Genomic DNA, 27,507 nt, shown 5'->3' with positions numbered 1-27,507 from the left:
TGCTTTATTTACCTGTTCCGCTACTTACCTGGTTTGTTCTTTCCAATCTAAAAATTCTTTTGGTCGTGTTTGGCTGAATAACGTCTACGAGCTCTTTATATTCCCAGCTCTGCTTACTTCTCTGTTGGTTTGGCAATCTCCTCTATTTTCCATTAATTTAAAGCATTCTGCTGTTATTGGTGCCTGTCCTGCGTCGATATTTCTCCCAAGTTCTAAGGCCTCATATTTACAATCGCTAGCCAGGATATATGTTCCCCGCTCATCTGTCGACATTTAGCCTAATCGTTCGAAAACCATTTCTGAGACTAAGGCACAGTTAAAGCTTGACTGCCCATTTCCGCAGTGCCGGGTTAGCTCTCAGTGGCACTTATTGTCCCTATTGACTACTGTAGGGTTCTCTGCATCGCACAGATCCAGCACTGGAGAACCGTTCTGATCAGTGTATCCGTGTTTGGAAATCAGGTGGCGTTGATTTGCCCCGCGCAAATCCCGAAGCGAGATCCGGAAGCCTTAGAACACCCACCCATAAAGCGAAATATATGAAGGAAGAAGAAGCACGTGCTTGCTGCGGTAAAGCTAGGGAAACGATGGAGCATGTTTTATTAGAATGTGAAGACGTCTGCCCAGCAGTCGATTTAGGCACCACTGGCCTCCTTGAAGCCCTTGGATTCAGCGCGAGCAGTAGGAAAGTAAACATGTCCTCAATAGGGATTAGTAAGAGGCGGTTGGAGCATTGGTGGAAGAAATGTAGGGAAACGACAAAAGACGCGGAGACGTACAAAAACGAAGTTCGCAATAGGGGATCAGAAAATGTGGGAGTTAATAGCGTTTTTTTTCTTTTTTTCTTCTTTAATCTGGGTAGGACATCAGGCAGTATAATAGCAATAGCTTGGTGGCGCAACCCACCGCCCCGTTTCAAAGGGGACGCTCATACCATCCATCCATCCATCCATCCATCCATCCATCCATCCATCCATCCATCCATCCATCCATCCATCCATCCATCCATCCATCCATCCATCCATCCATCCATCCATCCATCCATCCATCCATCCATCCATCCATCCATCCATCCATCCATCCTCCTCCTCCGTATTTTCCCCTGGCTTTACATTTCGTGGTTTCACGCTACTCGCCGACGGCCTTCGTACTCCTTGTCATTTACGCTTGCGCGTAAAACTGCAGATACAGCCTTCTGTTGCTCAATACGTCATCGTCATCTGTGGCCTCGTGCTCGGGAATATCGCAAAGCGATTCATTGTTCACGTTGTCCTAAGCTCATCTCCGAAACTCTATTCATAAATGCCTATTCTCAGCTATAGGAATCCCTATGCACTGAGTTGGCGCGTGCCCTTTTATCGGGGCCAGCGCCGCGGTGCGTCCACTGCAGGAGTGACTTGAAACGCTCTCATGATGTTAGGCGGGAGTTTCATGACGTGGATAAATGCGTTGAAAGGTTGTAGCAGTCAGTGAATCTCTTCATAAATGTTGTCATGCATGTTTTGTCCTGGAGCCACAGATTTTAAAGCAACGCAGAATAACCGCCACTTCTTTTTTATTGTGACAAGGAAAATACGGCTCGCGCCTCGAACGTCCGTATTTTGTAGCGTTTGTCTGCAATGACGTCGAAGTGAAGTTGACGATTCGTCCACGCTCCACTTCCGCCCGCGCTCAGTCCACGCTCCACAGGCAGCGTTCCGCCTTGCGGAAGCTGGTGGCATGACCGTCGTGCGCGACGCGTACTATAAGCACTCTATAGCATTCCTTGCTGAGCTACTGTGTATGTGCACCGGTGTGAGCGGAACAGGGCACTAAATGGGAATTTAACGCTATCTGGCATTTCACTAGGCGCGGACTAGCGCTCCGGCGGTTTTCCGTCAGCTCTTATCTCGTACGGCATCGAGGTGCGACTATCGCACCTCCGCTGCCGGCGCTCTTCATCAGGGCTAATTCATCAGGGTTAATTTAGTTAAAACACGTTGACGGGCTAGTTGGTCTGAATCTACGATAGAATGTGTAAGCGCGACTGAACAAGGACGTTGAAAGAAGCAGACGCACAAAGACATCGCTGTCTCTGTGTGTCTGTTTCTTTCTGCACCCTCGTTGACGCGCGCTTGCTCATTCTATCATTGTTAATTTAGTTAGTAAGCGAATGTACACAAGTCTATACGGCCGGTAAGACTACCATCTTTACTTTGTACAACTATCTACTAATTTGCTATCGCAATCGGTGCATCACTTTTCCGGCGGAACTGCGATTTTTTTTTTAATCTTTTATCATCGACGGAGCACGGGACCCTGCCACCTGCCATAGCTTCAGGACAGCTTTTGAATAAATTACGTCACGCTGTTTGTGACCCTCCGCAATTGGCACGTAAAAATAACACATCTGGGTTGGAGGAAATTCCTTGGAAATACTGCCCCCGCTATATTGATATCTGCAGCTTTCGGAGATACACATTCACAAGAGTGATGAAGCTCACCGGCATAACTAAGCGGGTTTGAAGAAGTAGTGTATAGGCCTCAAAGTTATGCACCATGTCGCTGACATAAGAGTTGGTTTCACTGTGTCATAAGTTTCAAAAATGTTGAGGTAGCGCAAGTTCAAACGGCTCAGCGCAGGTGTGCCATTACAGCGACCTAGTTGTGTTGCTGTTTCGAAATATTTCGCGCCTTACAGGGTCCATGTGCGACACGTCATTGTACATCCTTTATCAATGTTATTTACTGTGTAGTTCTATGGTTACGTTATTTTTGTGGAACTATAGTGCATCGGAGTAGCATCTTGCAGATCATCTATATAGTCTACAGCGCATTGTACTATTACTAGATAGCCAACAGGGCTTAGTCTCCCTGCTGTCTATTTCTCATTTGCTCTCTCTCTCTTTCTAACTCGTCACTGCAGGAATGAACTCTTTCTGAACACAATAATTTTGGTGGAGAAATTCAAACTGTTGGTTCACGTAACTGAGTGTTCTGTTTTCGTTATAGCAAAACATTTCGACCTTTCTAACCTTTACACAGTGTTTATTAACCGTATCGGAAGCTGAATGTCATTGTATTTGATAAGACTGCCGATTGTGCTGCGCTGTTCAGGTACTGCTTCAATTACTGGGCTGCTCAAGGTGACAGCGGATCAATGCATGGTTTTAAACTAGGATATTTTGATAACACATGAAACATTGTTTTCCTGTGGAAACGTTGCGTGATAAGTTCTGGCGCTTGTGTGAAAAGACTATTTGATATGTAACCTTGAACCCTGTACGATGTATGACGGAACCACTCAAGAGATGAGGAGTAGCCGGCGCCTTAAATTGTGCGCCAACATCTCCTTATATCATATCAATAAAAAAAACGATGTTTTTATACCTTTCCGCTTTATGGATTACTTACCAATTATCTTCTCATTGGCACGAATAATGGCGGATATGTATACATGAAGTGCATTATTGTGAAGGTAAGAGAAACACGTTATTCGGTGAAAGAAACGCAACAATACTCAAAGCACCAAACGTCTCTGTGGAGAACGAAACACAGCTTAGGATTTCACAATCGCTAAACCTGCTTAATTGTTTTGTAGGGGATACGTGGCTTAACATCGCTCATTAATGCGATCGATCTTCATCATTGTCCGCTTCCGCGTAGGCGACGGTGTAGGCTCAAATTGCGGCTTAAGTTTCGTGGTTCTGCTGCACACCAGTGCCATCGGCGAGCAGTACACGCTTCATTAGCGACTAATCGCCCAGAGTCATTAGGGCATGTTTTTGCCATTTGTGCACTGCACAGGTCCTTTAGTCAACGCACGTGGTTCATGACTCACCCGCAGGGCAATCGCTATGCGTCGATCAATGCAGTCGGCCCGCCCGCATGCTACATCAGTTCGTGCTCCAAAACTCCGTGATTATAGTCGCGGACAACTTTCTTCGGCAATAAGGGAATTAAAGCTAATGGGGCGGAGCTTCCACACGTGTGTTACTGCGCCAAGTAGTTCGGCGCAGTTTGCAGCGCCATTGGTGTCTTGAAACAGATACTGAATCACCTTAGCTTGCACTTGATGTGGTTTCGCATTTGCCCAAACGCGGAACAGAAAAGCTCTAAAGTAAGTCAGCTTTAATCCGCAGTGGCGTACTTCAGCTTATGCATATTGCTGTTCTAAAAAAAATATGTTTTAGAACGTTAGGTTTTCTTAGCTGATTCCTCAGTTTCCTGCCGTTCGCAGCGCATTTGTTGACGAAAGCGCGCGTGATGCCGCAATGCGCTTCAGCCAATGAGACAGGAGAGTTCAGTCACGTGAGGCAAAATTTGTTTCTCTGCAGCACGACCAGACGGCGCTGCCCTCCACGCATCACCAGTGTGCCCCGATAGTACCTACACACCACTCTTTTCTATCCCTTCCCCCTGTGCAGCCCGGTTGAGGTGTCCTCATCTGAGAGACAGTTACCGCGCTGCACTTTACCCCAATTCTTCCTTCCATAAATAAGAATCTCTCTCTCTCTCTCTCTCTACGCATCCCCTGTGGCGGAATCCACCTATTGCGCCCGACCCAGTACCGGGGAAGTTTTGCCGCGCCCAGGTCACGCCTCGCATTTCCCTTCGCGAGTCGGTAGTAGGGAGGCCGCTCGCCGCCAGGTCGCGTCAGCATCGCGGCATGTTCATCTTCGGGCGTGTTTATCATCAGCCGGGCGCGCTGATGTGCGCCCGACTGCGCCAGTGTAGGCCCAGAAATCCGGCGTGCACTCGAGCATCGGAAAGGAGCGTAGTAGCACCTCCTTCGGCCAGGCTCCTCCGGTAACTATTCTATGTTTTTGCCTCTGTGCGATCCTTTCGGCGCGCCTCTCACCAACCTATGGGACGGCTTATGCCCGTGTTCGTCGGCACGATCCGATGTCTGAATGCGCGCTCGGAACAGCCAACTGCCAGAACTGACCTGGCTTCCGACGAAGATACAGTAAACCTTGGTCGTCTGTTGCTGTCGATGCACGGCGACGGTATGTGAGGTTCTGGATACTTAAGAGCCCTGTATCCCAGACCGCAGCCAAAAATACAAGAAAAATCAGTGCAATAGGAAGAAATGTCAATTGAAAAAGGATAGAAATAAGAATGCACAGTCTGCCTATCATCGTGCGGACTTTCTTGACAGCCACGGCTGTATCCGGGAACCCACGACATCACATCCCTTGCACTTAGTTCTGGAAGTATTTTCAGATCTCAGTTTTAAGAAGCTGAAAGCTTTGTTTGCTGCTGCTTAACCTCATTTCCTTATGTCCCGAGCCACCTCTTTATTCTCAACTTCACATTCTAAGAATGACAAAACTTACGATTGCCTTTCGCATCGCACTTTGCGTACACCTGTCCATGTCGTTCTTTCCTCAATTCATCAAACACCGCCTTGCACTTTCCATCTACAGTTTCCATCTGCAGTTTCCATTTGGGCATAGATTGTGAACAATGTAATGCGCAAACACGAACACTGCATGATTATAAAGCTGGGACCTGTGCGCTGCACAAAAGTTTGACCAGATTACACGTTGCACGTGGTAGTAACAATGAAAACAATTCTAAGCATCGCATTTTATTATTATAGTGGTCAGGTAACCGCTTTAAGAAGGCTTTGCTTCACGTACGGATTGCAACAACTGTGTTTGATCTCATTTCGTATTTTCCACTTTCGCAGACAAACAAAACAAAACGGAGATATCACCCCTGATCATTCGCGGAAAATTCAAAGCCGTTGTCACACGTACCACCTCCTCTTATCAGCGCTCCCCTTGAGTGCGCGTGCATCAAAGCAAGATGCTGTCTTTTTTTTTTCCAGCCTCTCCATCTGGAAACCTTGCGTGACGGCTCCTCAGATCTCGTGTCATACCCAACCAAATTTGCCTGTCTATTAAAGATGAAGCGCGCCCCTTAAGGAGAATCTCTCTCGTGTAAGAACTGTCAAAGTGAGCTATATAACCAAAAAAAGAAGAGGTAGCATCCAACGTAACCTGTATAGCGGCAGTCTTCTATCGGCGCTTCAGGCGCGTCGAAGGCGCCCGCTATTCCTCGCTGCCGATAATCAGTTCGCAGTTTGCGTCTTTGCGACAACGTCGTTCGAACAAACAACGGTACCAGCGAATGCAACACCACGTATATAAACAACAACAACAACAACAACAACAACAACAACAAAAACTGCTCCTAGTTTGCATTATCTATTGATGGCACGCTGCCTCGGGTTTTTTATGATTAGGGGGCAACGACAATAGGACAAAAGAAAGAAGCGCCGTTGTCGTGCAATCGTAGCTGGTTCTGGCGTGCTCGTTAGTATCCTCGTGTGTTAGTATCCTCGAACGTTCGATGTTTACTCGTTTATTTTAGCGCAAGGGAAAGCCTGGCGCACGCGAATGACGAAAAGCGTGGCAGATATCGTCTCGTGGATGCGCCGTTCTGCGCGCGCGTTTTCCTTCACGTTCCGATAACGCAGGTCCGTTAGCCGAAGTCTCGGACGTGAAATCGCGAATACTGATGTGTACACAATGGAAATGCATTTCTTGTGCGCCTCTTCTGCCCTGCGTAACTTCGACGTGAAGGAAAACGAGCTTTTCTGCGTTCCATTAGATCTCTTTGCTTCTTTCGCTTCTTTGATTACTCCTTTCCTCCTTCGTTTCGGTGCACATTTTCAGTTTCTTGCATGCGCATGTTCCCATTGCTTCCGATACAATATTTTCTTCCTGTTCCTGTTGTTTAGGACGTTATTGTTCTTTAAGCAGTCTGTCTTTCTAGCGTCATAGATGATGATGATGGCGGCGATGCTGGTCATCATTATTATTGTAAATTAATTTTCTTGCTGCCGCAGTTGTGTTCGCCTCCATTTTATACAGTCCTCATTTGTTACTTCACTCACGTCCTCGGGACTCCCTACGTTCCTTTGTGCTTGCCACTTGCTTCTTCTTTGTTTGCTACGTTAACTTATTCATTCCTGTCTTCCTTATTCTCATACTCTCTCTTTCTTTTCTGGATTGATTTATTTCGTCATCCTTTCCTTCATTTTTCGTTTCCGCGATGCAGCACTAATTTATTTAGCCCCGGTCACCAACAGCAATACTCGTTGGACAAATAAAGTTTATTCCTACACTATCATATATTTCGTTCTTATCTATCCATCCCTAAGTGTTCCTTATGTCTGCCTCATCTCTTTTTCCTATCCAACCTTAATTTGATCTTTTCCTATTTATTTTCTTTAACACGTTCTGAGTTCATGCCTATTTCCTACTTTTTGTATTTATTTATACCCATACAATCTTAATTTCTTTCTTGTTTCCATCTATCACTTTCTTCAGTCAACAATTCTCTCCCCTTTAATTCCTTCCCTTTCTCTTGCTTGCAACACCCCGCTTTCCTTTATTCCTTAATTCCTTCATTACCCCCTACCTTGCTTCACTCATACCCTTCTTGCATCTATTCCTCAATCACTGCATCGCCATTTACCTCCTTGACCCGTCCATTCACTTTATATTAATTCATTTTTACAATATTTCCCTTGTTTCTTTTTCTTCTCTAAGCTATTTGATCTATCTCCCATTTCCTTCTTTCGCTTTCTAACTTACTTGTCTTATAACCGCGTCGCATGTTTTCTTTTCCTTGTGAGACGTTTTAAATGGAGCAATGCAGCGTGCGGGCAAACGTCTGCTATCGTATTACGACTGCAGCACTGAAATGGAGGCACTGCGAAACAACGTATGCATACGCAGCGGACCCACACGGGGTCGTAAAGCTCGCTGAAGCACTGCGAGACACACACACACAAAGCGTAAATTTTTCTTAATGTCCGGCATTTGCGCAGCGTATCTGCTCATTTTTCGCGAGTGCAGATCTGTGCTCTTGCATGTGAACTGTCCCGGGAAGCAGTGTCCCATCGCGGCAATAAAGCGCCGGCGCCGCTTCGTACGACTCGCCGTAAAGCCTTCTAGGGACAAAAGCCGACTGCAAAGTGCTTTGAAAGCACGTCGCGAGTCTCTGGGTTAGAGCTTCGTTGCAAAGATGGGACCATTTACACGCTTGCTCGGTGCTCTTAAAGCCAGAAGGAAAAATAATGTATAAGAAGGGCAAAAGAGACCGGTGGTCAGTATCTGAAATGTAAACACTGTTTCCATAAGCCATGAGAAAGGGAAACAGAGTACTGCACAGCAGAAGTAGATGGCTTTGAGAAATAACAGCTAGAAGTATGCCGACAGAACGAAATTCACGCCGCATGTTGTGGCGCATTGTTGTCGTCGATGCAGAAGGTCCTTGTTGTCGCTAACTATTGTATCATTAGCGTGGAACGTGACGTCCTTTATGCGCCTCGACAAGGTCATTTTATGGCAGCAACAGCCATCTTTGTCGTAATTAAGCCTGACGTCCTGCAGCTGCGACAAGACTATAGCCCTGACGCTGCGTCAGAAAGCACGCTGCATTCGCTATAGGAGACGTCGAGTTCGAAACACGAATTCTTGTCTCCCTTTCTGGATTCGCTTGTGACGTTCTTCAGCAGGTGGCGCTCTATGCGAGGTTTTATCAGGCGCACGAGGACTCAAACCACACTTCAGTGGCGTTTCCCTCCCTCCACCCTCCTCCTCCCCAGCAGTGCTGCGTTGTACAAAGGAACACCAGATAATCACAAAGCCTCATTGACGCGGGAAGCGAGGCGTGTGCGTGCGCGCGCGCGCGCGCGCGCGCGCGCGCGTGTGTGTGTGTGTGTGTGTGTGTGTGTGTGTGTGTGCGTGCGTGCGTGCACACACACACACACACACACACACACACACACACACGCACACGCACACGCACACACACACGCACACGCACACACAGGCACACGCACACACGAAGGCGCGGGTTCGTAACCCTTAAAACAGCTTGATGCACAAAGGTAAAAGAAAAAAGACACAGGCGACATAAACATGTACGATCACAATCAAGATACTTTGTCTTAAGTACGCTATACGTGCTGGTGCGTTTCTTCTTCGCAGCTGTCTCTGGAAGACAAGGCAGCACTCGGCCCTAAAAGCAAGTGATGCAAGATTTATAAATGCGTTCACCGAGCCAGCCACGTGCATGTCAACATTTCGTCCAAGGCGCGTCGCCGAGAAGCAATTCAGAACTTGTCAAGGAAGCGCCCTGTCAGTTCTGCTCATGTTTTCATGTTCACTTACGTTCTTTTTTCTTTTTCGATCGGCATTTGTCCTGCATCTTCTCCTCGCTTCATTTTTTTTCTTTCTGTCAAACGTATTCATCCATCCTTCTACTTGGCACGCTACGCTGCGCCCTATATGATATGAGAGCTTTTTTTTCTGCCTCACGGATAGGAAACGAAGACCAAAGCAGCGTCCTACAGTTTAATGACCCCTTCCTCGTTTCCGAGACTTAGAGAGGTTTCGCGCAATCCGCTCGACATGTTTTGTGAGCAGCGAAGGGAGCAAGTTTAATGGTAGCACTTCGCCATTCCTTGCCCCGGTTGTCTCCCACACGTACTCAGTACTTACTCTCTCCCTTTCTTCCTCTTTCTATTACCCTTTCCCCCACCCCCAGTGTAGGGTAGCAAACCGGATGCTGTTCTGGCTGACCTCCCTGCCTTTGCTACCCTTGTTTTCTCTGTCTCTCTCTTCGCCATTCCTTGCCCCGGTTGTCTCCCACACGTACTCAGTACTTCCTCTCTCCCTTTCTTCCTCTTTCTATTTCCCTTTCCCCCACCCCCAGTGTAGGGTAGCAAACCGGATGCTGTTCTGGCTGACCTCCCTGCCTTTCCTACCCTTGTTTTCTCTGTCTCTCTCTTCGCCATTCCTTGCCCCGGGAGATTTTGGTCGGCTCGCATCCGCAAACCCGCTGCCTTGGCTCTCGGGCTATGGTGCTGCGCTGCAGGGCACGATGTCGGAGGTTCGAGTTCCGTCCTTATTTTGGCGTTTGCGCCATGCGGAAACGCCTGCGTACCGGGCTTTCAGCGTGCGCGAGAGAACCCCAGGTGGTCAAGCTTAACCTGTAGCCCACGCCTATGGCTATCCTCGTAACTCACTGCGTAGTTTGGGCGTGGTAAACCCAGTATTTTACTTTATTTTATTCTTTATAAAGTTTTTTGTGACTACGAACGTATCAGAATTAGTGTGTAGCTTCCCAAAAAATTCTATTGTACAATCTCTTATACGTCATCTTCACAATCCTACCTTATGGCCACTGCAGGACGAAGTATTCGAGTGTTGCTGATCAGTGAGTGTTTTGTTTGTTGTAATTAATGTCCAACAACCATTTCTTGTACTCTACTGACACCACTTCTGTGTGATTGTATTCTTCTTGTGTCCGATTTTATTGGTTGACTTATTGCATTTATTCTAAATATTGAATTTGCTGCTGGTAAAGCGCACATCTTGTTTACGGTGTTCCCCCTGGCTTCTGCTATTGGCCCAACGACTGTGCGCAGAAAGCTATGCGCAAGCTTTGCAAGAAGTAAAATGTTCCAATTGGTTTAAACAGTTTAGCCGTTTTCTGCCAGTAATCACCGGTAGCCTTGTCTTGCGTCAATTGACCTCATATTCCTAAAAGTTTCGCAATGTCGTATCACCATTACTTCTAAGGAGTTCTCGATTGCAGTTGCCTTCAGTTGGCACCCCATTCTGTGACATTATGTTGCGTGCCTAGCGGGGCGACAGCGTCTTCACCTATTGTCCGCGTCTTTTAAGCGCATTTTTCATCATCATTTATGTTGTACCCTCTACTAGCAACGTCACCTTTGCAACTCTGTTTATTCTCGCTAACATTACCTATAACAGACGCCACGCCTGTTGGATTCCTAGTCAATGCCGCCTTGTTACCGTCTGTTAACGTTACTCCTATCAATTTTACATTTTATCGCTCGTTGCGTGGCACCCTTTTTCAGGTTTCTTAGTCGTCCTTCAAATGTTCGCCTCGCAGACTTGTTCTGTTCAAATATAAGTCAGAGATGCTACACCTAATGTTATGGGTTATTGACGGTGCCGAAGCTGCAGAGATGGCAGGATTGATGAATGGGGAGTTTCGGACTGCTCATTGGCTGAAATTGTGGCCAAGAAGACTGGGGGAGCATCACTTTTTTTTTAAAATCGACTGAGGCGACAGTGGTGCCCGAGAGTAAAGGAACAGAACGCCATGTCAGCTGCCATGAAGAGTAGCTGAAAAGTGAAGAAGACACAGATGGAGACGTAAACCACCTTTATTACACTTTTTTACATAAATACAAGCACCTTTTCGTGTTGAGGAACTGAGAACAGAATGACAATTTAAAGCGAGTCAGGTATAACGTGCGAGATAACGCACTGAGCATCTTTAACGTTCCACAACATTGAGAGCGTGCTTCTTCAACTTTAGCGTCCTTTTTGCCAGGAATGACTTTTCGTTAGTGCCCTTTGCCGTTAAAACGCTTAAATTGTCACACCAGGACAGAATGAACGCAGCCTGGAACGAGCGTTTTTTTTTTGCCCTCATAATTGCTTTGACGACATGTTTCTTTTCCATAAAAACTGCCCCGTAAGCACAGATGTACTCGGCTAGATTTTGAGCACTTCCGTATACTACTACCACTATACAGTAATCAATACTTTTGAAGAGTGGGATGATTTGTACAAAAGCACCCACGCCTTCCTCCATTTCTTTATAGAAGTATTGGGCTTCTACTATCTTTTTCTTGGAACATATCGCACGTGGATTTTCAGCGCGCTCATTGATTGACACCCAGTGTGAAGTGCTAAGTCAGGCACTGCTTCTCAAAAGAAAAATGCCCGCCTTTAAGTTATGTGGCTACCATCTAAATACGATTGTTAATTTTCCACTGCAATATTCATATACAATAGTTCGTCGTAAAAGTTAGAATATACCCGAAGAGAAACGTACGTTTTAGTGAATGGCCTCTTGAGAACATGTGTCATTATGATTACCTGAGTAAGATAGGCGCAATATTCTGCACACTGAAGTTAGCATCCTCAAAATTAAGCAGGTATCATGCACATTATGACACCATAAAACTCCCTACTTGCAGACTCTGATTCTTCAGCCTATACCCATGTGGAGTGTTGCTAATGCGTTGTGACTATTACTGTCATCGGTGTCAAGGATCAAAATGCTCTCATCGTTTCATTGTCATTCTAACTTATGGGGCGAACAATCATGCACTAGATGGTTCAGAAACGAATGACAGATTTAAAAGCATAGTTGTTGTTGGCCAAGGCTTGCAATCTTCAACAAGCTCAGGTGCTTGAAACTGCGTATGGTTCAAATGGCAGTATTCCATTTTAACCATGCTCATGACACTTCAAAATGAAAAAAAAGACAGGCGGTGCTGTGACACACGTTCCTTATGGCATGTTTATCGGTGGACAATCACGGAGCTCTCACACACACACTTTCCGAAACATTCCTGTCATGGAGACATAAACCGTGCAGTAAAGATTAGAGATGCAAGAGAAGCGAACAACAAACACCGCCGCTCTAACAATTAGGGAGCCACGTACCGTGAGTGTCACGCTTAGATAAAATAATTGATGTCTATAAAAGCAAAATTATATATCACATTACAGCTCTTTCAATCGGATAGACGTGGTTGCCTAGCTTGTTACGAGAAAATAAAAACACCTACGGATTTCATAATTAATTTTCACATAGCATTATAATATGAATGTCACACAGAGGCTACCTCTAAGCGTGACACGCAGTGTACATTATTGGGTACAGCAAGGGCAAGCTCATAAGGCAACTGGCGTTACGACGAAAGCGTAAATGCACTGAACTGATGTCACAGGCTCGCGCACTGTACACGATGTTGTTACAGCTTATGTACAAACATCTGAGCCGTTATACACAAAATTTATCTCAGGTATGTGAGGTACGCGATTGGCCACTCCAGAAGAGATCGTCCTGTTATCGCACTGATGATTACGAGCAGTGAATGACACCCAAACAACGGCAGGCGACCAAGCATTGTTTCGTAAGGGTGGTTTTATGAACACGAAATGAGGAATGGAGTCGGAAGCAGGTTAAATGATGTAATAAATAAGTAAATAAGCGAGGGGCATTAGCACACCGGTTCTATGGAGGTCACATTCTTGGATTGTGAAACTGGTCTGCCACTTTGTGCACACTGAAAAACGAGACAATGGAGTTTGCGATTTGGTATAAAACAAAAAGGATGAACTTGAGCGTGCTGATTGTTTTTGTGCTAGATGTATTAGTTGTCTGGGAAACAGAGGAAGCTATATTAAGCATCAAAAATGTTTTTTTTTGTACGTGTGGAGAGGGTTCACAACGGATGGTTGGTTCTTTAGTCAAGGAAGTTCTCAACTCAAGCATGAAAAGCCATCGGACAATTTTTGAGTGTGCGAGTAGGTAATATTTAAAAATTTGATGGTGCTAAATTGAACCGGCAACAACACAGCTTTCTTTAGGCATTTGGTCTATGATATTAAAGTATTGAAGTGTGATAACAAAGCATTAGTATAGTCTTCACTTCTATCCTTTTTGTCTAGCCAGAAGGTGTCGTCCTCTTAAGAAAAGGGCCTGTCTCTGACAGCTCAAAACGCTCCAATTTGCCTAAAGGAGTGCTTGAGTCCAAATCGGGAAAAATCTGTTACGAAGCTCAAAACTAGAAAAGACTTGAAGTTTTATGCAAACATCGTGAATAGGAACATACGAGGACACAGTAAGATAGACAGGGCTGCCGTGCGGTTAAGGGGTATAGGTTCTTCCGCATTTGTTCGCTTCTCTATTCTATACAGGACCCTAGATTAAACACGAAAAAAAAGTAAGAGCGATTTCATCAATGTTCGTTTACACGGCTTATGAAAAACAAGTATTTGTAATCTAGGGCTCTGGCGCCGAGTTTGTTTCGACGATCTGTGTGTGTTATGAGTGTGTGTGTGTGTGTGCGTAAGATAGTTTCGCGCAATTAGAATCTGGCAGCCGGCTTGGGTTACTTGCATCTTTTGCTGGTCTTTTCCATTAGAGCGAAATTAACCAAGCAGACACAAAAGCAACAAACAGCAATATAAGCCAAGACTGCTGTCTCAAGTAGACAGTGCTTGTTTTCGCTCTACGATATCGTCGTCCGATCAGATTTCCTGGAAGTTACGAGTAGTTAGAAAACTAATCTGAGTAGAAGCGATTAAAAACGAGTTGTCGTCCTGGACATGAACGTTGTAAAATGAAGTAAAATCTATGAATCTATGAACTACAACGCTGGTTTTGTTGAGATATATTAAATATATAAAGCTATCCTCCGTTCTGAAAAGGCTAAATAAGAGTTCGTGCACATTATGAATTACGTTGTTCACTTTATAACCAGATGAAAAGATTTGGAAACAGTAGTTGATGGAGGTCACGGTGCGACGACTAACATATCAGGGGGCTTAACTGCCTAAGAATAACAAAGTTTAAAAAATATTGTGCAAGCCGTCACACTGACATAAGCATACGGCAGAGGTACGCGGTTATGATCCCAGTCAGGCCTATGTGGCGGCTTATTGACCACGGCCTTCAGCATCCCGGATGTACAAATAAAATTTGATTCGATACAAATTATGCACGTGTAGCTAACAAATTGCGCAATGACAAGGCACTAGTAGATACATTGTTTGTATTTGCTTTCAATAAGACAAAGTGGCCAAGAAAACTATCAAAACTTGGCATTAACTTTCACGTGATAAGATATCAATGCTCTGATTGGTCTTAGCTGGAACTACATGTACGCACATTTTGCTGTACGTTAAGTGTGCATTATAGAAGAAAAATAAGCATTTTGCTGTGGGCGTAAAATGAACGTCACGTGACAGCAAAGCTAAGGCTTTTATCGCCTCGATGCTGATAGCAAAGCAGTAAAAGATGCAAGCGACCCAGACGTGACTTTAGGCATCGTTATGCGCACGTAAAGGACTGGAGCAGCCGCTCGCTATACACTAATGTACAATATGTTATGTTAGTAAAGAGAGTCTGCAGATATGGCTGGTCTATAGGGAATGTGTTCGTGAGCAGTGGGACACGATCGCCACAAATTTTCTTTCGCGTCGAGTTTTAAGTCTACGTCGTGCCGCGTTTCAACATTTGGCAGTGCGCACATTTAGCAGTCCTTATCGGCTGCCGACGTCTTTCGAGCAATATAGACTTTTTTCTGGAATTATGTACATTGACGCAATGCTTGACGCCGACCCTGAGCGTGCGTGATTAGCGCCACTGGTGTGGTGGTACAGATGTGTGAAGTCTGAACACAAAAAATAAGCTCGACATCTCCTTTGACAGTTAGCCATTAGGTGACGTAACACAATTAGCAAGACGTATCTGGCTTAAACGTTCACGCCCATAGCACGCACAGAGTACACAGTAGCCACGCCCAACAAGGGCCGAACCTCTTCCGCCAAGCATATAAACGTCACCATGGATGTCACCACCATCAACAATCGTCACTATCCAACCGCACACACTTCAAACAGGGTTAACATTTTTTTCAGATTAAACATAGAACAAACAATGTTCTGAAATACACACGCCTTAATTCAGTGCAGAGAGAAGGACACAGTCTTTCGGGTCAATGTAACCACAAGCGTCACTAAGGTCACGTTGAGGAGCGGTTGCCGCTGCGTAACGACATCCTTTTCGGTATATTTAAGCGATGCCATTGTAGCGCTTTCAGTGCAGTCTTGACTAACGCACTCGCAGTGCACATACACCAACTATACCAATCAATGCATGTGGCCCTCATTGTTCGAACTCATCCACCGAATGTTCGGTAGCATCAACATCACGAGGCCGAAATAATCTCGATCAATATGGTTCACACATGTTGACATTCCGCAAACTTTGACAGTCACAGGGTTTCCTCTTGAAGTTACCTAGTGATTCGAGGCCAGTGGGTCCTGCATACGCAGAGAGTACCATTTAAACTTCCTTGACTCTGTGCTTTCACCAGGGCAAAGGGTAAGGTGATTATGTCACTCGAGTCGCTCACGGATACAAGCCATTGAACAGTTCACACAGCATGAATCCTGTCGATGTTCATCAAGGACGCACTTGGTCACATTTTCACTGCCGCGCTATACTGAAGGTTTTGGCACTGTGAAGTCCGCTTCGACTTCGCTTTCAAGACGCTGTGAGCGTCTTAACTGAAAGCGAAGTTTTGAGCATTGAACTGAGCATTGAAAAGTTGTCCACAAGCTACAGCTCTCACGTGCCCTTTTTCGTAGTGGCTCGGTAGTGGGCAAGCTGTGCTGGGTTCGGGATGCCCAGCAGCATAGCGCACATTGGGCCGTAGCACGGTTTCTAGATAGATTGAGTAATAGTTGCTCAGCCAAGATTTGGTACAAGGTCGCTGGCGTTCGTCGGTGGCATGCTTTGTTTCTGACCAGAGTGCCGCAGCTAAGCTTTCAAAATACACAAAATGGGTTGTCAGATTTGTTCGATCTCGTGAGATTTCTGGTCGGTGGCTGCTTTTGTTTTCAATAAGGGAGTATCTAGCAGCAATGATAGCTGAGTTATCATTCGTAGACGCGGATTGTAGAAGATGAGTCTGTTGCCAAGCAATGCTAAACACTCTCGGAGCACGCAACCAACCATGGAAGTCACATGACAACTTCGCCACACACAGTGGGCCTGAAGGAGCACCTTCGTAGAAGCACTGTCTTCACGCCTGCTGAATCGATTGCTGCACCACAGACAAGAGAGTCAATGTGAAGCTGCTCACTTTGCTGCGACTGCTTGGACATGGCTGAAGATCTCTGCTGGTGCCACAACCCTCTTTCGAGAAGTCAGCGACTTCTCAGAGATTTACTTTACTGCTGCATGCGGCTCCATGATGCTACAGAGATGGCGCGCTAGGTGATTTGCGCTTGGCAGGGAGGAGGTCAGTCTGCCTTTGGTCCCAATCAGCCTGAACATATTTGCTGCATTCTGTTCCGCATCTCCCATAGCTGATTCTGAGTCTGAGGATGTGTATTTTACAAAGCGTTAGCACCTGCTGAAAGTTAAAGTTCTGTGAGGGCCTTTCATGAGAAAGTGGAAATTTCAGGATCGTCACTACAGCAGAAAGTCTGGTTAGAAACCACCGTGAATACACTTGGATTTCCTCTAGCAGACTCGGAAATCATCGTAATGTGCAATCACTACACTCCAGAGTGTGCAATTGTGGATCTCGGTTCCCCAATTGTGAACACATTTGGTCGTCATGGACGGTGGAAAAACTAACACCATTTGCTGAGCTAAAGTACATGAACATCGTCCTCGACGATGTCTAGGTTTTCTCACCCCTGAGGATGACCCACGCGAAATTCAGACCACCGTCTCTGACGGCTCGGGGCTTTTTTCACTGGAGCCGATGTCCTTGGTGGGAGTCTCGTCCTTGTCGCCTGCTTTACTCTTCGTTGGTGTCAACGGCGGTTCCTGGTTAGGCCTAACGCGGAGCACCGCCTGTATGATGAGCGCCCGCATAGCGATGTCCGCGCCGTCGTCCACGTTGGCCTCGTCGGTGTCGACACGCTGGACGATGGAGTACGGCTTCAGAGTGCTCAGTCTTGTGTTGTCCAGGATGGAGTGGCCGGCGCCAACGATGACGACTGTTGCTCCCGCTTCAAACTCGCCAGCCGAGAGCCGCTGCTTGTTCTTGGAGAGGGTGCAGAGGGCGTCCCGAAATGCCTCTCTGTACTTGACGGACATCAGTGAGTAGAGTATCGGGTTGATGGTGGCACTGAAGTAGTAGAGGCACCCTGAAAGTGAGGAACACAACATTGCTGATCAGAGTAGGGAACAATTTTGCTTCCAGGCGTTCTATCAACCACGAGATAATACGCGGGTCTGCAAATTACTAGATTCTGTCAGTGTAGTTGAATCCCCAGTTTTCAGAGTTGTTAGCGAGCCGAAAATGTGTTCGGAAAACCGAGAAATTCGCAAAGCCGAGAAACACAAAAATTTGCCATGGAGGAAAAAAGATATCCCTCATTATGAAGTGCGCTATTTTTTTTTATCCGTGAGTGCTGCTTGTTCATAGTGATATTACGCACTTTTTTCCACTGCATCAGAGCGCACACTCAGTGGTTCTCTTTTCTTTTTCGGCAGCAAATGCATCACGACGCCTGAAAGCTCTTGACAGTACGGTACTGGAGTACCTACCCGCGGTGTAGTAGAGCACCTCGTTGAGTGTGCGTAGACCCGTGGTCCACTGGCTAGGGCTGACATACACCACCAGAAGGCGCTGGGTGTGGAACGGCGCCCAACATACGAAGAAGGCGATCACCACCGCCACTGCGCGAAACGGAGGTGAGCACGCCGATGTGAGTAACCACGCAATGAGTCATTCCAATTGGGGATGCCAAGCGTACATTACTAATTTACACCGTCGTCCTAATTTATATTCACTTCAGGGTCTTTATACGGTGTTATATGTGTTCATGTATGTGTGAGGTTCTTGTAAGAACACCTCTGCCCACAGCACCACCTGTTTGCACTACGGTGTGTTTGCACGTATAGGGGTGGTTTGAAATGTAATGTGGATTGGCCCGAAGGGACGCTGCACAAAAATAACCCCTTTTTTTGCGCTGTGTGCTTAGAAGAGTGGTGGGATATAAGGCTGTTTACACGATTTCCACCTTTTCAACTGTAAGAACTGAACTAAAGAATTGTAGTGGCTTAACGTCGCTACCCCATACCATGGCCATAGCGCCGCATTGTTTTGCACAGGTAGACTTCTGTTGTAGGTCTGACGTCTTCTCGTAAAGGCATACTATTTGGTCGTTGTTCTTTTTGCTTATACTCTTGTTACTGTGCGGTAAACGACATAAGCCTGCGCAAATAGACCGGTGGACCACTGGCTAAGACAAAAACACAAAAACGAAACCCCAGCGACTAAGAAATCTGAAACAAGCACTTCGCCTCATATCAATCAAGAATGGAGACAAACACTTCGATCTATTTTTTTTCTACAAGTCTTTGTGAAGTAGACAATGTCATCACCTAAACAAGAGGAAGGACCACAGCTAAGAACATAAGACTTTGTGTCAACAGTGGTAAAAGAAATGTCTCTGGAGCCAGCGTATCGCCAAGGGGACTTGCCTTTGTCAGGACGCGGACAAATTATTGCTCTGACGAAGTCAAGTTGTTGACCTAATGAGGACAACTCCCCGTGTCGAAACGTTCGCTCCACAGATGTGTTTTCTTCGACCGCTGATGACCAGGTTGGCATCACGAGGGTGACGAAGGCTGCTCGTTTTCATTCAGTCATGCGAGAGACGGCAAACATATAGACCCGCTCAAAAAAAAGCTATTTAATGGAGGACAAGAATAAGAAGTCCGAGTTTGTCGATGTTTCATGATCATGCAGCACTTCATAAATGGTGGTGGTTATGCATTTAGCGCAGTTAACAGAAAGTTTGCGAAAGCGCACGTTCTACTGTGCAAAGCGTTTACAATATATTTAAGCCTAATATTGGGGCACGTATCCTCCGCAACTTCCGATTGGCTAAGGCACTGCAAAGGAATATAGCTTTTTTTTTGGCTGTGAGGCAGCGAAACATATTTAGTCTCACAGTCGTCTCGCAGTTTAGGCATGGCGGGAAAAGAGCTCAAATATACGCGGACGAAGAAGGGATGGACAAGACACAGGCAGTGTTCTTTCTCGGTTCGTGCAAAGTGGCGCCGCTTTCTTTTTTTTTGCCACGGATCTACACCTATTCGGCCAAATGCCACCTGTCGCAAACGTCACAGTGCGCGTTCTGTCGTCGGTGGTGATCCTCACCGAGCATCCTGTGCACGGGTCTCCGCTGCTGCCTCCCTTGCTGGCCGGGTCCCGGCTGGCTCCGTAGTCGCATGCCTATCTTGAGGTACAGCACTGCTATCAGTGTCATGGGAAGGCAGAAGAAGGCGAACGTCGAGCACTGGAGCAGGGGAAGGCTGACCGCCGTCGTGTCCATCGGCAGGGCGCAGAAGGCCGACTCCGGTACCACGCGTCCCGAGCCCAGCGGAAAGTCGACGAAGTTGATTCGGGTGTAGACGGCGAACGGTACGGCGCTCACCAGCGACACCACCTGGTTCATTTGTGCAAAAAGCGTGTATGACAATCCATATCCTCCTGAGATCTGTGCGGCGATGGATCTATCTATCTATCTATCTATCTATCTATCTATCTATCTATCTATCTATCTATCTATCTATCTATCTATCTATCTATCTATCTATCTATCTATCTATCTATCTATCTATCTATCTATCTATCTATCTATCTGTATGTATGTATGTATGTATGTATGTATGTATGTATGTATGTATGTATGTATGTATGTATGTATGTATGTATGTATGTATGTATGTATGTATGTATGTATGTATGTATGTATGTATGTATGTATGTATGTATGTATGTATGTATGTATGTCTGTCTGTCTGTCTGTCTGTCTGTCTGTCTGTCTGTCTGTCTGTCTGTCTGTCTGTCTGTCTGTCTGTCTGTCTGTCTGTATGTATGTATGTATGTATGTATGTATGTATGTATGTATGTATGTATGTATGTATGTATGTATGTATGTATGTATGTATGTATGTATGTATGTATGTATGTATGTATGTATGTATGTATGTATGTATGTATGTATGTATGTATGTATGTATGTATGTATGTATGTATGTATGTATGTATGTATGTATGTATGTATGTATGTGTACGCTTTGGAAGTTGGTTCGTATTACCGACTGGCAAGTTTGAGAACTGAAAAACCACCTTTTTCTTTAAATTCCACGGTTACTTGCCAGAAGTGGCCCCTCCACACACACGTGGACAGAGTAAGCATCTCCCCACGTCTGACATGCTGAAAACTGATTTTATTTGCGTGAACACAGCGATGAATATGCAAGATCGTATGGTGGTTTGCCCTTTTGACTCAGTAGCCTCGGTTTTGATGTTATTTCCCCATGTTCGAAGAGCGCTTCGTAGTTGCTTTTTGTCGTTTCAGGCTGCCCAACAGTATATATTTCAATTAGTGTCCATTTTCTCTAAAACTGGGCGCAAAAATATGAGTTAACAACTTTGATATTGTCCGACATGCATTTGGCGCCATATCAAGTTTGACTATGTTATGCAATCTTCAATATATCGTCATCTGCAGCGAGAAGAGAGCTGTTGCACGAGAGAAAATTACAGTAATCGAAAATCGAAGTGCTACCAGCTATTGTGGACCATGATACTTCCCATATGACATCAGCGCTGGCTGAATGACAGAAAGCGGCAGAGAAGGAGGTCACATGGCATTACGTCAACCACGCAGTTGTGGCGCAGGCAGTTAAAATTTAGAAACATTAGCGGGACCTTTGACGGTAATTGTCTACATACCAAAGTCATACAGTGGCACGCATAAAATGATTATAGTAGATATTTCAGACGAATAATCTGTCGATATAAGTTGCGTAATTTTTTTTTCCTTTAGCGTCCCTTTAAATGGGCACCTTTGCAGATATTCAGTATAGCAACTGATGTGCTGTGTTTTGTGCTACTTTGCTTCAACAGGTCGAGTAAATCAGCCTGGTGCTGCCATCTGCTAAACACCTGGTTAGCGTAGAGAAGGGAGTGAGTGACCGCTCAGGAAGAATATTGGTTGCAGCTATTATCCCTAGGCAATAAAGGACTATTTTTTTCACACTGTAGAGATTCCTTCTGAGAAACGTGTTTGTAGCTTTGTGCAGCTCTAGGATGGACGACAATCTTTCTCAAAGACTTAGGATGTTGTCTCGGTTTTCTGTGCGGATGCTCGCAAACTAGCTGTGGTCACCGCCCATGCCTGCTCTTAAGTGGCCTCCAGTTGAACGGGTAGTTGAAGGGGGTAAGTTGGACTTGTGATCTCGTACGTACTTGTACTACTCATAATCAGCTATAAGCAACCCGGAACCAAGATTGAAGACGCGGGGGCTGCAAGCAACAACACGTGACTCACCCAGATGATGGCGATGATGCGCACGGCACGCGTCAAACTTGAGGTGGTCTGCAGGAATAGCGGGTGATAGATGGCCACGTAACGCTCTGCAGTGAACGCCACGATGGTCAGAACGGAGGCGTAGGAAGTAGCCTCGGCCACCAGGGCCCGGAAACGGCACAGGGCTTCGCCCAAGCGCCATGGGTACTGCTGCCAGTACAGCTTCAGGTCGTTGGGCAGCCCTGCGCGAGGGATAGAGTGGACACAGAGGCGTCATTTCTCACACGTGACCTGAAAAGTAATTGCCGCGCTATTTATTAATCGCGACAAATATTACTTGCGATTGCAAGTTACAACTAGCGTTCGCACTGATTCGTAAGGTCTCTTGTCTGAAGCTTCTAGTGTGTCATATGTGCCTCTGATATGTGTGATCACACATGGCCTTTCTTGGGACAGCGAGTTTTACTTGGCGTTAGCGTCGAATCGCGCCACCGCATTCAAAGCATCACGTGCCGCTACCAGTAGGAGCCGCAGCAACAGACATGGCTCCGAGGTGAATGAAACAGTCGAGGCAATACTCGGATGACATGCGCCGATTTCCTTGCCTGATTGCGATTAGTAGTAATGCTGTGGTCGTGCCCAAACGAGCTTGTGATCGTTAATAATATCTGCAGTTTATTTGTTCTGGTAGGTGCACCTAAATGTATTTGCCCGAGCGTATTCGCACTGGAAAACAGCCGTTCCTGCGTTCGAAAACAGCTTTACGCCTTTGCAAGATATTAGCAAGAGAGAAAGCTTCGATCAACGAGCTAATTAGGTTAGGAGAGCAGACAGTTGGGTTAGTTGGTTGAAATGCACACTGAAATGGTTCGCGCGGAGACACGAGGACAAGTCGAGAAAGAACGACGACGAACGCTATAGTTTTCATTTTCATTTTCATTTTATTACCTTAAAGACCCCTTGCGGGGTATTACATAAGGGGTGGGTGGTACAAAAATACAGTTTTTCAGTATGCATTTCAATAGCGCTCGCCCTTGTTTCTGTCTCGGCTTGCCCTCGTGTCTCCGCGAAAACTTTTGCAATATGTAATTAGTTTTGACAGGTGGTACAGAAGCCGGTTGCGAGCTGTGCCACGATATTGTCGAACAGCAACAAGCTTGCTCCGAGAGAATATTTAGCGCCACAGGCATGGAAGACGGAAAATGGCTACCATGAAACGTTGGGTCAGAACAGGCGACAGGGCGTCTCGCTGCACCTGGATGGCTCTAACGTGATAGCATTATCAGGACCGGGCCACCCGTGCCTTTATGACACCACTTCCAGGTCCGACACGTGTTTTGAAATGAATTAGATAACTTTCGCGAGCACCGACAAAAGAGGAAAAGAAAAGTTAACCATGGTCGTACCTGGTTGGCCACCCTGCACGTTGGAAAGGGGGACGAAAAATAAAGGAAGGAAGGAAGGGAGGAAGGTGTGCACGCACCAATGAAGGTCAAAGCTCGCTTCACAAATTACCAGAGGGAACTCTCTGGCACAACCGTCGTACCGCGACCATGAGAATTCTGGGTAGTACATGGTTTTGTGTAATCTTCGTGTTCAGTTTCAAACATTCTTGAGGAGTTATTTATAACGCCTGTTTTTTCTAAATTTCCCATATACTGAAAAAAACAGGACTGCACTAACCATTACTAACATGCACAGTAATTGTGCATTGTTGCGTTTATACCCCAATGCCTCGTTGAAAACGACCAAGTTGCAAAGTTTCACGGCCGTTTTAAGCCATACGGATGAAGTTTGGGAAAATAATTGTTCTGTCCTTCCATGTTGAACTCCCGTAGACCCTATCGCTCGAGTCCTTTGTAGCAAATTTTTGAATAAAAGTGAATGTCTGCGAGGGCGTGTGGTGAGTGCTGTTGTCAGTATCGTCTCAACCACGCCTTTTATTACGCTGTCCTCGGGACAGGCCCACTTTCTTTCACGCCCATACCTACAACAAGAGCCGCTGAGTGTTCAGAGTATTGCTAGTGACAATTGCTATACAATGTTATAAAATTACAAGACACGTGCTAGGCAATAATGCTAGATAATGAAACCAGAAAAAGCGCACGGGAAGTTAATTGTTCTGCTCAATTGAAAGGCAGAAGTGCTCCCGCGAAGCAATATGCAAGTGGACAAAAAAGAGGACCTGCCACAGCTGAGCACCAGCTGCCATATCACATTATAACGCGCCACGGGTACAACGTGATGGCGGCATTCACACCGGCGACTGACGAAGATCACGTGTCCGGCCGAGCCGCTACACACGGCAATCGATGTTCACACCGGCGTGGACGACCGGCCAGTCGTCATGCCGGAACGTGTCGCCATTGCTGCTACTGCGGCGGTTGACTCGTCTGCTCGAGCAACCGTGGCCACGTAAAATAGACATCACCGTATTCCGACGTCCTACTCCAGCCCCGCTGATAGGTCCAGGAGCTTTGAGACTCCAGCCACGGAGCTGAAGAATCAGTCAGCAAGCGACTTCACGAAATCGACCATCGGCGACTAACTCGGTCGCGCGACCTCCGTCAGTCGCCGGTGTGAATGCCGCCATAGCCCCTAAGCGTGTAGAGATGTCGCGGACAGTCACGACTGCTGCTTGCAGTAATCGAGTTAGGCGATATCAAATATTTACTAGATGTTGTAGTTCTATTTTTTTTTTCGCAGCAGCTTAATTTTTCTCTCTGTGTTTATCTGCGATACCAGTACTATAGGTTACAAGACGCGCGCTGATGCCGAAATGGTTTTCAAATTACTACACTTTCCCGCGGTAGGATGGATTGGTGCACAAGTACCTATTAAAAAGTGCCAAGTGTTGCCAGAGCTTCAAAAAGCTTACTGTGCACTTCATTCACGTGACATTCACATTCACGTGACATTCAAAGTATGTGCTGTTATACGTAGGAACGTTCTTGTGATTTAAGTAGAAGTATGCCTATTATTTTATGGTCATGGAACGTAGAAATGTTTGAATAACTAGCCAAGTGGACTTACACCAAGAACGCGTTTATTACGATTGAGGTTTGTCGTTCCTAAACGTAAAAAAAAATTATGCGTGGATATGCTATCGCAAACACCAGAGACCACCGGAGCGGGGGGAAGTTAAGGCTTCACAAAAATCCATGCCGTCTTCCTCTGTAGAGGGTCTCGATTGGAACGGCGCGCCATTTGAGGCGCCCGCCGCAACAGAAGTGATTTATTAAGACGCCATTATGCATCGGTGTCGTGTGCCAGACGCTGCACCGACGCGACGCGGTGGCAACCGCCGCGCCTTAGCTTTGATACATACTAGCTCTGACGTCGTGTAGCTGGTAGCTTCTTGAAATCCGTCGAAGTGAGCGCGCGGGTTTTTATTCGAGAGCAATGACGTCACACCAACTGTGTCCCCGCCGCTCCTTCTCCTCCGCTAGGCTCCATCCACCCTCACCGCGTCGCTATGCTGCGCTATGCTATTCTTATACTCTGCTTTCACTCTCTCTCAGCTCTCCCCCCAGATCGGAGAAGCTGCGGACGTCAAGAGAAATCCAACGAGGTTCTAACAGCTCCCATGTAAAACGAACAAACTCACCAATAGAAATCAAACGTACACAATACATGATATTGTTGATATTTATATTTAATTTGAAATTGTCAGAACTATAAATTTGATCAATATTGGACTATCTCTACGAGTTAACCTCAAGGCGAAAGAAATAATAGCGTCTAGTATTGAGCAGTGAAGTCATCACTGCCATCCGTAATCTAATGCTCGTACAGTAAAAAAAAAAAACACAGACCAACGTATTTTCGCGGGTACTAACAAGCAATAGCAATAGCCGCGGCTTTTCACTATTCGTAAGGTGTCTTAAGCATAGCGGACGTTTCGCATACCCACGAATTTGCCGGTTCCTACATTGAACTAACGCTCCTTTCACGAAGTGTCAGAGCGCGCGACAACGTGGCCACGTATGCTTTAAATGACTGTAACATAAACGCATATACAGGGCTCACTGGAAGCTTACAAAGCGCTACTCGAAAACCCACCTTAATTTATAGAATTATATTGACATTTCTCCTCCTTTACCTTTGGCAAAGCTGCGCACAGTTATCAAAGCTAAAAGCTTTCCTTGCGAACCGAACGCGTTTCTCAGTATCTGGACGAACGCGCAGCCTGGAATTCCCATTTGTGCACGGCGGTCTGGCCGCGTGTAGCTTCCAGTTGGGCTTGCGAGGAGGCGTCGCTCGCTCACAGAGTTTTAAAGCGCAAGCTTTAAGGCTCATTGACACCGGCAACTTGAAGAGGTCGCGCGACCATTTGCGATTCGCGACCAAAAAGCTACCCAAGGTGACTGATGTTCACACCGGCAAACCCGGCTGAGCGCGACCCGCAAGTCGCAATCCCAGAGATTATCGTTCTCAGCGAGAACTCTCGGAATATATGGTGGCGCGGACTTTGTATTTGCCGCGATGCGGAAGGAGGCCGCATGTAGACACATGAAAGATCACTTACGGTGCGCCGCTGATTGGGTTATCACTTTTGCGACCACGGCCGCCCTACTGAAAAATCGAGCAGCGAGCGACTGGCCCAAAATGGGTCGCTTTTCGAGAAAAGCGACCGTTTGCGACTGGTCGCTTTGCGACCAACTTGGTCGCGCGACCACTGTAAGTAAGTCGCCGGTGTGAAGGAGCCTTTACTGGCCGCGAACTTGCAATTTCGCCGTGGCCGGGCTCAGAGGAGGCACATGACGTCACGCCGCGTTCCTCGTCACACCGCGTTCCTACGCCGCGTTCCTACGCCGCGTTCCTCGTCGTTGCCCTCGCCTCCGCTCGCTTCGCCAGCTGCGTCGCATGCCTGATAACATGTCGGAAGATTGAAAAGGAGAGCTCGCGTGCGCCGCAACCACAATTGAGGCGGCAGTATGGACGGCGACAATTTTGATAAGCAGGAGGAGGCCTGGAATCGACATCGGAACAAGGTGAGGAGGAAACGAATCGCCCAGGAAACAGACTAACAGCGCGCCGAACGACTGGCAAAACGCCGCAACATGGCTAGACAACCAGACTAACCTGGACTTGCCGTCAAGATTAACCAAGGCTAACCATGCCTTGGTTAACTTGACTAATTGCCTTGGCTAACTATGCCTTAGCTTTTTCTCCACTTGGTGCGTGCGCGTCGGATGGTTCGTAACCGGCTGACGAAAACTGCAGCGTTCCCTTTCGCGTCCGGTCTGCAACGTTGTCAGTGTTCGCCCCACATCGGGTATACAGAGCGGTGATGGGTCGTTTTCGCATTGGGCGAAAAAAAAGAGAGAGAGAGAAGGGTGCACCAGCAGTTGAAGTTCGTGCATTTTGAGAACGTATGAAGAAGAATAAAAAAATTCTAGATAAAGAAAGTGTGACTTCTTTGGTAGACCTGCTAAATATTCTTGTTTTTATCCGTCCAAAAGCATTACACTGCGCTAGTTCACGCTTCAATGGTCAAAACATCATTAAAGTCTCAAGAATGCTATATTATAATCTGTCTTGCTCGTGCGATGCATTTCTATGATACGCAAAGTGTCGCTGATAATTTAGTGGC

General features: G+C 46.4%; 1 protein-coding gene across 1 annotated transcript in view; it reads right to left on the bottom strand.

The window, feature by feature from the left end:
* Positions 1–15,601: 15,601 nt before the first annotated feature.
* LOC142564737 (neuropeptides capa receptor-like) overlaps positions 15,602–27,507 on the bottom strand; it is a 67,852-nt gene continuing 55,946 nt past the window's right edge. Inside the window, exons 3-6 of the mRNA XM_075675878.1 lie at positions 21,933–22,153; positions 19,751–20,039; positions 18,130–18,261; positions 15,602–17,726 (exon numbers count right to left, since the gene is read on the bottom strand). Of these exons, the coding sequence (XP_075531993.1) occupies positions 17,293–17,726; positions 18,130–18,261; positions 19,751–20,039; positions 21,933–22,153 (1,076 nt within the window). The 3' untranslated portion in view covers positions 15,602–17,292. The remainder of the gene's footprint in view (positions 17,727–18,129; positions 18,262–19,750; positions 20,040–21,932; positions 22,154–27,507) is intronic.

Source organism: Dermacentor variabilis, chromosome 11 (genome assembly GCF_050947875.1).
Source record: "Dermacentor variabilis isolate Ectoservices chromosome 11, ASM5094787v1, whole genome shotgun sequence".
Taxonomy (NCBI): Eukaryota; Metazoa; Arthropoda; class Arachnida; order Ixodida; family Ixodidae; genus Dermacentor; species Dermacentor variabilis.
The sequence above is the reverse complement of the archived record's forward strand: the minus strand, read 5'-3'. Positions and strand labels throughout refer to the sequence as shown.